The 13,128-nt window shown below is 34.3% G+C and overlaps 1 protein-coding gene across 1 annotated transcript in view; it reads right to left on the bottom strand.

The window, feature by feature from the left end:
- KHDRBS3 (KH RNA binding domain containing, signal transduction associated 3) overlaps nucleotides 1-13,128 on the bottom strand; it is a 213,556-nt gene that overhangs the window by 68,179 nt on the left and 132,249 nt on the right. The window contains exons 3-4 of the mRNA XM_044669251.1: nucleotides 7,587-7,703; nucleotides 6,937-7,083 (exon numbers count right to left, since the gene is read on the bottom strand). Coding sequence (XP_044525186.1) covers nucleotides 6,937-7,083; nucleotides 7,587-7,703 — 264 coding nt within the window. The remainder of the gene's footprint in view (nucleotides 1-6,936; nucleotides 7,084-7,586; nucleotides 7,704-13,128) is intronic.

The raw sequence follows: 13,128 nt of genomic DNA, 5'->3' as shown, positions 1-13,128 counted from the left end.
CCTTTTCATTCTGGTCTATCTGGCTCTTCATAGCTTCCAGCCAGTCATTTCTGGTCTTCAATTTTTTTATCACTTCATTTGATTTCTGAACCTCAGTTGCCAATTGCTAAATTCTGCCTTTTAAACAGTTATTTTCTTGCCTGATCTCTTCCATCTTTCTCATGATCTCAGATTTGAACTATGCCAATTTTCATTTTTTGGGGGAAGGTTTAGATGTCTTAAATTGTTTATCCTCCTCTGTTCTCTGTTTTTTTTCCATGCCGAAGTTATCAAGTGTCAGAGCATTTTTCTTGGTATTTTTGGTGGTTATTTCTTGGGCCTTGCTTTCTCAGCCAGAAGAGTGAGTAAGGCAGGCAGACTCTCTTTGTATGGAGATAAGAATCAGTTTTTTTTTTCCTGAGGCTACTTTGTGAGTCTCCTGGCTTCCACTGTCTGCTAGGCCTCTGCTGTCCATGGTCCCTCTCAGCCTCACTCCTCAGCCCAAGGTCTGTGCTCCCTAGCATCCTGGGGTCTCTGGTCTAGCTGGTTTCAGGGTCAAAGCCTCATGGTCCTAGTTGGCTGCCCAGAGCCTGGAAATTGGCCCATGCTTGCTCCTGCACCTGAGGTTTTCCCCTGAGTCTCAGCGTGCTGAGCTGCTTCCACTGTTCGCTGCCTCTCTCAGTCCCACTCTGGAGCCCAAGGTCTGCACTCTCCAGCCTCCTTGGATCTGAAGTCTTGTTGCTCTCAGGGGTAAGCTCCTAGTGGTCCCAGTTAGCTGCCAAGGAGCTAGATTTTGAGCCCCTGTTCACTCTAACTCTGGTACTGTGGGTAGGGTAGGGGAGGGTTAATGAGCTTGTGTTTTGATGGGAGCTATTTTCTCCCTTTATAGTGTGGAAGTGCCCAAATCTCATGTACCTTCTATATTGCACCCTATTGTGTGGTCCCTTCTTTCATATGGATTTGGTTTTTTTGTCCTTTGGAGGTATGCTGATGGTCGGTAGCGAGGAGAATAAAGTGCCCTGCATCTACTCTGCAGGCATCTTAACCTGGAAGTCCATATGAGAATTTTAAAAGAGCAATTATCAACATTCTACATGTTTCTTAACTGACAAACTAAAAAGAAAGAGTTCAGAACAAACAATTCCCATCTAAGTGCAATGTCTTATGAGAAAAGAAAAAAGAGGAAGAGTAGAAAGGCTGAGGTTAGAAAGTCAATATAAATAATAGCAAGAATTAATTACACCCTGTACTGGATTGCCTTTCATGAAAATTATTGCTTAACTAAATGTGAGATATAATACATCGTAATAGGTAAATGATTCATTAAGAAATCTGATACATCATTTTCTACTCTTCCCTCATTAGTCTCTGCTAAAAACAACAGACCTGGACTTAATTCATCTACATAACGAGAAGGTATATTATTTAAAAGTTTCCTAAAGCTATATACTGAAAAGGAAAATGAGTTATCTGTGATTGGAGAAACATATACAAGTGTTTTATATATATTTAAACAAAGGCTACTTCTCAATTAATTTTTAAAAGAGCAACTGAGAGAACAATTCAATTGCATATTAGCCTAGTCTATAATTCTCTCTATATATGTGTGTCTGTCTATCTATAGATATAAACATATACATGAGTTATAATGTAATATATGTATATTACATCATATATAATATGTGTATATATAATATAATATATGTAATATATGTAATATAATGTATAATGTAATAAAAACAATCTCACAAAGGAAGGAAGGAACAGAAGGAGAGAAGATTTATTAAGAGTCTACTACTATGTCCCAAGCATTATACTAAGAGCTTTACAAATACTATTTCTTTTATCCTCATAATAATCCTGGGAGTTTAGTGATATTATTATCCACATACTACAGTTAAAGGAATTAAGTGATTTTTTTTCCAGGGTCTCATAGCTAGGAAATGTCTAAGAATACATTTGAATTCAAGTCTTCCTCATTCCAGGTCCATTGCCTTTCTATTGTGTCACTAAGATGATAAAAATATTAAGAAGATTTTTAAAAATATGGCAAGAAACCAAGTTATTTGAGCAAAGTCAAAAGATGGAGAAAATAGAACCACTATCACTATCATCATCACCACCCACCAACTAATACACTACCACTTGACCTGGAAGAAAGGTTTTATTCATTTCCCAGAAAAAAAATGTAAAAAAATGCTTACTTACCATATTTTATATTTTAAAGATTACGCACAAGTATTATTTAAAAAGAAAATTCGACAGAAAAAAGTATATATCTGGAGTGAGAAATTATCTTTGGATAAGTCAGGTATCATCCCTTGTTTTAAATTACTTCATTTACAAAATGAAAGGATTAGAACTTCTAGCTGCTGAGGTCCTTTTCATATCTCTAGAAGATATAATACCAATTTGCAGAATTTATAGATTGTCATCTAAAAAGGATATTTCATTTAATTCATCCCTAAAAGTCTTTGCAAAGAGAGTTCAGGTCAAAGTATAAATAATACAAACAGCTTGGAAAAACAGATCATGTAATAAGAAATAATAAGAAACTATAGTCAGAATCACTTAGGACTATTCTATCAACTTGAAATGAAAGAAATATCTGGAAAATAAACTAAAGAGGAATTTAAATTACATTCCCCCTAAAATCACATCCTCTTTAAAACTATGCATAATCCTATTTTTTTTAAGATTTTTTTTTAACCCTTAATTTCGGTGTATTGTCTCATAGGTGGAAGAGTGGTAAGGATGGGCAATGGGGGTCAAGTGACTTTCCCAGGGTAACACAGCTGGGAAGTGGCTGAGGCCGGGTTTGAACCTAGGACCTCCTGTCTCTGGGCCTGACTTTCACTCCACTGAGCTACCCAGCTGCCCCCGTAATCCTATTTTTAAAAGGGATTTTCCTAGTATGAATGAGTTTGAATCATTCCTTTTAAGAAGACTAGAACTGGGTAGAATATTTTATAAAACAAAAGCAGCCAAAAGAAACTAAAGGAAGACAGATAAGTACAAATAGCTTGGCAGGGTTAGGTAACAACAGAGCCAGCCCATTATTCATTAGGTGTATTACATGGCCAAGAATTCCTAAATCAGAAAAGGTAAGGTCTGGACCTTGCCAATAAGAATGCCATTCCAATAGAATTACCAAAGGTATATTTGAAATTATTAATTATAATTGTAAAAAAAAAGTTCATCTATCAGAAGAGAAATAATAGGAGGAAAAGGGATGAAAAGTAGCCTATCATAAGACATTTTACAAAATGATAACCATCAAAACTACATGGTACTATTTTTTTAAATGACTATCATTGGATCAGCTTATGCACACAAAACAGAGCAAACAAACAGCAGCACAATGTCTGAAAAATGCAACTACTAAAAGGCTCATTGTTCCAACAGAAACTCTTGGAAAACTTGCAAAGAATTTTGGGAGAAATTAAGTATAAATCAACATCTCACATCAAATACTAAATGAAAATAAGTTTGAAATGAATACATGACCTAGATCCTATCAAAAACACATTAGAGTAGAAAAAGATAATAATGGCCATTCCTTATCTTTTGTGATCTCTGTGTAGTCAATGACCATCTTTTTAATTCTCTCTAGATTCTGAGTCACTGATTTCTCTTCATTTTCATCATAACTGTCTGATCATTCCTCATCTGTCATCTATGCTGGATCTTCATCCTAGTCTTACCAGCTATTTATAGGTGCTCACCAAGATTCTGTCCTGTGTCCTCTTCTCTTTCCTTCCATGCATATTATTTACCTTGATGATCTTATCTGATAGGAAAAATCCAATTATTTTTTCTATTCAGATGATCACTGTTTGTCTAGCCCTATTTTCCCTCTTGACTTTCAGTTTAACCTATCCAAATGTCTTTCTGACATCTTTAACTAAATGTGTCAATAGATATCTTAAACTTAACATTTCCAAAACTGAACTCTCAATTTCCGTTGTGGTCAAGATCTGTATATTTTCCCTTTGCAATGACCCCTTACCTTCTCTGACACTTTCTGTACCCTAGTACATACAGTTCCTAATCATTTCATGACTGGGCTATTACAATAGCCTTCTTATTAGTTTTTATGCCATGAATCTCTCCACACTCCACTTCATCTTCCATTCAAGTGTCAGTGTCCTTCCTAAAATACAGTTATTAACTTATCACCCTCAACCCCACTGCAATCAATAAACTCCAGTAATTCCCTTTAACCTCTATGATCAAATATAAAATTCTATATTTTTCAAAAATCTTCATTATCTGAAATCTTTTTACATTTATAGTCTTCTTACACTTTTCTCCTCTCTATTTACTCTATGATGCAGTCTATCTGGTTTGCTGTCCTCAGAAAAGACTCCATTTCTTGTATCCATGTATTTTTACAAGCTATTTGCCCTGAAGTGCTCTCCTTAGTTTCCTACAAGTTCCACCTAAAATCACCTCCTACAAGACACACTTCCTGAACTTCCTTAGGATAGTACCTTCCCTTTAAGCTTATTTTGAATTTGTCCTTTTTATACATGTTTTCTCCCCTATTAAGAGTATAATGTCCTTTGAAAGTAAGTATTACAATTTTTAGGGGTAAAGGAGTTTTGTTTGTGGCTCCAGAACTTAGCTGACACATAGTAGGGACTTTAATCAATAATGCTTGTTGACTTGACTTGACCTTAGATAATGATAGACTAGTAAAGAGTTCTTGTCCAAACAAAGGAAAGAAGGACCTATGACTCAAGAAGATTGGTAACATAGATACTTCCTTCTTGACATAGACAAAGTGAGAGACTCAAGGTAAAGAATAATATATTTTTTGATAAGGAAGATATAAGATCCTGCTCTGATTTACTATACTTATTTGTTATCAAGATTAGTTTTTCTTTTCTTCCCAGAAGGCTTTTTACAAAGATCTTTAATAGATAAACATAATATAATTTGTTATAATATATAGCGCATATAATATAATGGTAATAATGATAAAGATTATAATAGCTAGCATGTATACAGTTTTAAGATTTGTAAAGTTCTTAAGTAATATTACTTCATTTGATCCTATATGAGTAAGTATAGCATAAGTTGGGTAATAGATACTGTTATTATTTAATATGCAAACCTTGGGCAATAGTTTGTTATAACCACTTTATAGATGAGAAAATGCCAAATAGAGGTTGAGTGACTTGTCCAGAGACACATAGCTAGTAAATATGTGACCTAGGATTCAAACTCAGGTCTTTTTTATTCTAAGTATAGTAAACTTAAATGTTTATGAATAAGATAATTTATAAGCAAGACAGAAACAAGTAGTTTGTAATAACATAAAAAAGATTTTACAATGCTCTTTCACTGCACACTCAAAGACTTGGATATTATTACCTGGATTTTCTGCCTGCTCAATAAATACATGCTCAAAACAAAAGTCACTAAGTCCTAACAAAATGTTTCTCCTCTTAAGTCCTTTACTGCTGTTTATGATGCCACCAGTCTCATAAGGATCTGGTATTATTAACTGAATCAACTTTGATTCTTCTCTTGTAATTGTGAAATCATATTAAATCTATTATCCCTCTTCTTTCTTTCAAAAATCTGTGGTCTACTCCACCCTCATGGGAGGCGGGGGGAGGGGGAACTCTGATGACAAATATGAATAGTCATGGAAAGAAATTCCTACACTGCTCATATACAAATTTAGAGGGTTTCCCAAACATTTTACCTCCATTAAAAAAATTAATGCCTTTTTAAACTATAAAAGTGATTAAAGCATAGAGAAGCATTAAGCTGTTTGGGACATCCTATATATATGTTTCATTCTCCATCTTTCACTCATTATATTTGTTATAAGGGAGAGCTTTTCTTTTATTTAGGAGTCATATTAGAATGGAGGGAAAATGATATGCCAAAAAAGAAAAATAGTGTCAATGAAGCATTTAAAAATATTCATGAGGGAGCAAAAGAAAATTCAGAAGGAAATAGAGTCAAGCCAGACACTGACAATGACTGCCATTCAAAATCTGAAATATACTTTTCAAAAAGCCAAAGATACTGGGACTCATGGTTTCATAAGGAGTCCTCTCTGTAATGTTGTTTTTTTAAAAAAAGTGAAATTTTTGTTGGTATTTGTCAAGTTCGTGATTTTACCAAGCAGAAAAACCCTGAGAAACTGTATACATATGTGAGGAAGTCTAGGAATCAAATGGTAGAAGCATACTTGTCCAAATGTGGGTACAGGTGAATGGGAAGGGAAAAAATTACTTTGTTAGTAGAGCATACTAAAGTAAAAAAAATATCATTTTGTGTCTTTAACTTGCTCTGACACATATGCACCTCAGTTTTAGAATGAGCATTTATGATACTATTTTTCAGGACTGTTACCATACAATAATAAATATATATATGTATATATGTATATATATCAATCAAAGAGTTCCCAAACTGCCTTAATTTCAATCTCTGTCAATCTCTCTCATTCTATCTACCACAAAAGTTTAGTGGATAGAGAACTAGCTCTAGAAAACTCTCAAAGACTATCAGTTGTACATGTCCTTTGTCTAGGAGTCCTCTATATCACTGATACCATAGGTTTCTTCTTTAAATCTATTCTCAATGTTTAATATAATTCCTGGCACAGAGTAGGCATTTAATATACTTTTTGTTCAATTAATGCTATCAGTGTAAAGACACTAAAAAGTCATGATAATCCATTTTCTGGAAGCTAATGGTAATAATGGCAAGCCTCTTTCCCTCCCTAAAAAATATTGGCATAATAGCATGTAATATGTTTAAGTTATCCAGATTCTTATTCATAATTACCTTTCATGGTGCTTAGGAAATTATACTAACTAAAAATATCATGGCGCAAAATGCAGAGAAGGATCTCACAAGGAAACTGAGGAAGGAATTTCATCTATAACTATAAATTGTATTATTTATAAGAAATAAAATTACTATACTAACAGGAATGAGAAACTTCTTAATTTCTTCCAAAGCATGTCCCATTCGAGCATATGCTTCTGCTGGAGGGGCAAAAACTTCAATGAGAACATGCAGATCATCATTTAGGTGGAAGTACTTTGCTTCTCCACTTTTCCTCAATTCTTCTTCCTAAAGGGAAAAAAATCATTTTTGACAATGCAATCAATTATGAGGAAAATAATAATTAAAATGTGAGTCACTATTGGGATATGTCACAAAAGATTAAATGAAAATAATTCCAAGTACCCAACACAATTTTTATTAAAATTAAGTAAGAGGTTAGATATATGTGCATATGTACTACTAAAAAAAGGCTGTTTTTTTGTGTAACCATGAATAAAACTATGTTCTAGGTCACATTTGAACTTAGGTATTCCTGTCTTGAGGGACAAAAATATAATCTGTAGATTAAAAGTCAAAAGTCCTAAGTGTGAGAACTGAATCCACTATTTCTTTGGCATGTGACCATGCAAAAAACTAGACTGAAAATGACGACTTAATTTTTAGTATCTACAAATTAAATTCACTTTTTGGGCCTTAGTTTTTACATGTGTAAAATTAGGGAATTGGAATAAATATTCCCCAAGATTTCTGCTGGATTTCATGATAATTTATTTATCTAAATCTATTACCTTTGCTTTGTCTCTCATGGAACCTTTTCCAAGAATGGACATTTTGGTCAAAGTTTCTTCCTGTAAACGCTTTAGTGAATTGCCACGTGGACCCAAAAGTTTTCCAACGAAGTTAAACTAGGGGGAAAAAAAGAAAAAAAATGAGTGGAACAAACAAAACCACAATTTGTAGCATAGATATACTTAAATATTTTTAAAATAGAAAGTTACATGGATGATGATGGTGATGATAGTAATTATATAGTGCTTTAAGATTTGCAAAGCTCTTTACAAATGTTCTCATTTTTACCTTCACAACCTTAGGAGGTAGATATTTTTATTGCCTACATTTTGCAGAAACTGGGGCAAATAGAAGATAAATAACTTTCCCAGGATCACGAAGCAAGTATCTAAAAGTTCCTATTTGGTCTCAGATCTTCCTGACTCCAAATTCAGTAATCTATCTACTATGCCACCCAGCTGCAAAGACCTTTCATCCTCCTTAAATTTAATGTAGTTTACTTAACCTAGCCCTCACTTTTGGTCTTATCACATTCAATTATTATCACCGTTAATTCTGTAAATTACCTTTTCTGTTTCATCCCTCTACCCCAACACCATTATTCAGTAAAGCTCATAGAATAATGTAGCGAGCTATATCGCAGTGAATATTGAGTATATCATGTGACAAATATTTTAAAATAAGAACACAAAAAGAATTACAAAAAACAATTTTTCATATTTATCCTTTAGAAGCAATGTGATTTCTTTTTAAAAATCTTAATGGGGGCAGTCAGGTAGCTCAGTGGATTGGGAGCTAGGCCCAGACACTGTCGGTCCTGGATTCAAATCTTGCCTCATTCACTACCTACCTAAATGGCCCTGGGTAAGTAAGTCACTTAACCCCCATTGCCTAGCCTTTATCACTCTTCTGCCTTGGAATCAATGCACAGTATAAGATATAAATTAAGAGTTTAAAAACAAATCTTAAGATCAGATTTATATAAGTTAAATCTTTACTTTGCTATCTAAAATTTATTTTCCTCTAAGATTTTAAATAAATTTAGAATTACACTTTAACCTCACATCTGGACAATGTCTGGCAAATAGAGCTTAATAAATGCTTGCTTATTGATCAATGCCCTTCCTCTTCTTAGAAACATTTATTGGTTCCCATTACCTATACAATAAAATGCAAATTTCTTGGTCTCAAACTGAAGATAATTTGGGGTAGTTCATCAATACCATTCGAAGCTTAATTCATTTTATTCTCCTCATAAAATCTATGATCTAGTCAAATAACACCATTAAGTCTTTGCTGATCTTATCCTCTTTCTTTCTTATATTTCTGTTCAAATAGATCTTCATTCCTAGAAATACATTTCCTTTCAGTTAGAATCTTTGTCCTCCTTAAAGGCCAAGCTTTTCAGGAGCTGCTCCATTAAAACCTTCCCTCATTAGCTCCAGCTTCAAGTAGTCTTTCCTCTGTTTATTTTATATGGCCCTTCAATTAAATTTATCCTTTGGTTCTATCACATTTTATCATTATCATACATGTTGTATCCTCTTCCCCTTTACATTACAACCCTCCACACCCTAAATACAAATATTATCTAGTTTATCATTTTGTATTCATTGTGTTTGGTAAAGAAGGTCCCTAAAAGATGATACTATTAAACTATTGTATTATTCTTTTTTTCTAGTATAGCTAAACATAATCTTGCTTTTCAATCTACAGAATATTGTTGGGATGGGTATTATCTGAAAGTAATTCAGCAAAAACCTGGAGTGTGTTCTATATCTTGCATGTTCAGAAGTGGGTGAGGGACTATGAGAAATACCAATATCTATGTACTGTGTTCATTCTCTTAAAGTGTTACAAATGTTTAATCTATATAAATGATGGGCAACCTTTTGAGTTTGGTATGTCAAAATTCACCAAAAAATTGGAAAACAATATGGGAGAGATGAGGTTTAAATCAACATCTCACACTCTACACCAATATAAATTCAGAATGAGTGAATGACTTGAATATGAAGAAGGAAACTGTAAGTAAATTAAGTGAACACAGAAGAGTATATTTGTCAGATCTCTGGGAAAGGAAAGATTTTAAAACCAAGCAAGAGTTAGAAAAATTACAAAATGTAAAATAAATAATTTTGATTATATTAAATTAAAAAGGGTTTGTACAAACAAAAACAAATCAACCAAAATCAGAATGGAAACAATAAACTGGGAAAAAAATCTTTATAACAAAAAATTCTGACAAAGGTCTAATTACTCAAATATACAAAGAGCTAAATCAATTGTATAAAAAATCAAGCCATTCCCCAATTGATAAATGGGCAAGGGACATGAAGAGGCAATTTTCAGATAAAGAAATCAAAACTATCAATAAGCACATGAGAACATGTTCTAAATCTCTAGTAATTAGAGAAATGCAAATCAAAACAACTCTGAGGTATCACCTCACACCTAGCAGATTGGCCAAAATGACAACAGAGAAGAGGAATGAATGTTGGAGGGGATGTGGCAAAATTGGGACATTAACGCTTTTCTGGTGGCATTGTGAACTGATCCAACCATTCTGGATGGCAATTTGGAATTATGCCCAAAGAGGGCTAAAAGAATGCCCGCCCTTTGTTCCAGCCATACCATTGCTGGGTTTGTGTCCCAAAGAGATCATAGATAAAAAGACTAGTACAAGAATATTAATAGCTGTGCTCTTTGTGATGGCAAAATACTGGAAAACGAGGGTATGCCTTTCAATTGGGAATGGCTGAACAAATTGTGGTTTATGCTGGTGATGGAATACTATTGTGCTCAAAGAAATAATAAACTGCAGGAATTCCATGTGTACTGGAAAGACCTCCAGGAATTGATGCAAAGCAAAAGGAGCAGAGCCAGAAGAACATTGTACACTGTGGTAAAATCGAATGTAATAGACTTCTGTACTGGCAGCAATGCAAAGACCCAGGACAATTCTGAGGGACTTATGGAAAAGAATGCTACCCACATTCAGAGGAAGAACTACAGGAGTGGTAACACAGAAGAAAAGCAACTGCTTAAACACACAGATTGATGCAGACATGATTGGGGATGTAGACTTGAAAGGACCACACCAATGCAACTAACTATAATATGGAAATAGATCTTAATAGATGATACACGTTAAATGTCAAAAGTGGAAATGTGTGTCGGCTATGGCCAGGGGTGGGGTAGGGATGTGTGTGTGGGAGGATCTGGGGTGGAGAAGGGGAAAATAAGAACATGAATCATGTAACCATAACAAATTTTTCTAAAAAATAAAAAAAATTAAAAAAATAAAATCACTCTAAAGCCTAGCCCAGGCAATTCTAGAGTGGACTTTGCACAATGACTTAATTCACATTTCTGGTTAAATAATAGTACTATATACTAAGTACTAACCTTTTGCCTAAAGTTCAGGATGGATTTCCAAGGCAAGAGGATCAAGGATGTTTGGATCAAATACACAGTAAGACCAACAATTTGAGCTTAAGCCTCAGGTTAGAATTTGATCAGCCCCTGACCTAATCAAGATCAGAGTGTTATTAAAAACTTAGACCTAAACCTGAGGCAAGTTTTTAAGCTATTAGCATCATAAGGGTCAACTGAATAAGCAGGGGAAGGGGGAACTCAGAGCTCCCAGCCCTCAGAGTATCACAACATCCCCCCAAGCCCACCAGTAATTAGATATGAAAAATGAGCAAACAAAAAAAGCACCTAACTCTAAAGAATTATGGAGGCAAAGAGCAAGGTACAGACACAGAAGGGGATCGTGAAAAGAAAGGAAACACACCCAAAGTCCAAAAGAAAAATATGGACTGGACATAGATTCTGGAAAAACTCAAAAACTACTTCAAAAAACAATTGAGATGTAAGAAGAAATGAAAGTGATGCAAGGAGAAAAGGAAGTGATGCAAAAAGAAATGAAAGTTTGAAAGGGAATTATTGGTTCTCTGTGAGTTCACACCTTACTTGATGCTAGGTGAGAACAAGCCAGAAACTTAAGAGTTCACACACTAAGAAAGGTGTGGTTCCAAAGGTGAGAACTCAGACAATTTGGAAACTGTGATTGGCCCCCATGAAAAGGGGCAGGGACAGGAAAACACCAAAATATCCATGAAAATCCCTGAGGAGGGAGGCTGGTGAAGGAGGTTAGTAGAGAGTGAACTACAAGAAGAGAGTCACTCCAAGAAGGAAGTTGGCTTCAATAAGAAGGTCAGCTCAAAGAAGAAAGTAGGCCTCAGGAGTTACCTTCAGCTCCAGTCATTGTCTTGGGTGAGTAGATAGCTGGTTTTCCCTTCCTTTCTTCTGGAGATAGTTTAATTCTGATTGAAGGTTAACAAGTCCTGGCTGAGCCAAGCACTGGAACAATATTTAGTTAGCTAGGTTAACGTCTTTTTTCTATCCTTTTGTATTTCTCTACTTTCACCTCTTTTATAGATAAAAGATTTGTAATTTTTATATATTTAGCCAAAGCATTAAATTTAACACTTACAAAAGTAATGCAAGAAGAAATGGATCAATTGAGAAAGGAGAACCAAAAATTGACAGAGGAAAATCAGGCTTTAAAAATCAGAATTGACCATCTAAAAACTAATGATTTCATGAGAAATCAAGAAACAAAAAAGCAGAATGAATCAAAGGAATGAAAAAAATAGAGGAAAATATAAAATATCTTATTGAAAAAACAACTGACCTAGAAAAATAGATCTAGGAGAAATAATTTGAGAATTACTGGCTTACCTGAAAGCCATGATCAAGAAAAAACCTTGGACATCATATTACAAGAAATTATCAAAGATAACTGCCCAGAGATCCTGGAACAAGAAAATAAAATTGAAGTTGAAAGAACTCACAGATCAGCTCCAAAAAGAAATCCTCAAATGACAACTTCCAGAAAAATAATAACTAAATTCAAGAGCCACCAAGCCAAGGAAAAATTCTTCAAGCTACCAGAAAGAAACCATTCAAATATCATGGAGCTACAATATGGATCCCACAGGTTAGCAGTTTCTAAATTAAAGAATTGAAAGGCATGGAATATGATGTTCAGGAAGACAAAAAATCTGGTTTTAAACCCCGTATATTCTTTCAGAGGAAAAAATGGATATTCAATAAGATAAAAGATTTTCTAAGCATTCCTGAGGAATAAGTCAGACCTAAGCAAAAAATGTGAAGTCCAAATATAAGACACAAGAGAAGCCCCAAAACTGGAAGAATTCCATGTGAACTGGAAAGACCTCCAGGAATTGAAGCAGAATGAAAGGAGCAGAACCAGGAAAACATTGTATAGAGAGACTGATATACTATGGGATATACTATGGCACAATAAAATGTATTAGATTTTTCTACTAGCAGCAATGCAATGACTCAGGACAATCCAGAGGAACTTATGTGAAAGAATGTTATCCCTATCCAGAGAAAGAACTGTGGGAACAGAAATGCAAAAAAAAAACCAAACAAAACAAAACATATGATTGATCACATAGTTCGATTGGGATATGATGAGGGTTTTATAACAAATTTCTCTGATAA

The sequence above is a fragment of the Gracilinanus agilis genome, chromosome 1 (genome assembly GCF_016433145.1).
Source record: "Gracilinanus agilis isolate LMUSP501 chromosome 1, AgileGrace, whole genome shotgun sequence".
Classification (NCBI taxonomy): domain Eukaryota; kingdom Metazoa; phylum Chordata; class Mammalia; order Didelphimorphia; family Didelphidae; genus Gracilinanus; species Gracilinanus agilis.
Note: the sequence above shows the minus strand (reverse complement) of the source record. Positions and strands in the feature narration are given on the sequence as shown.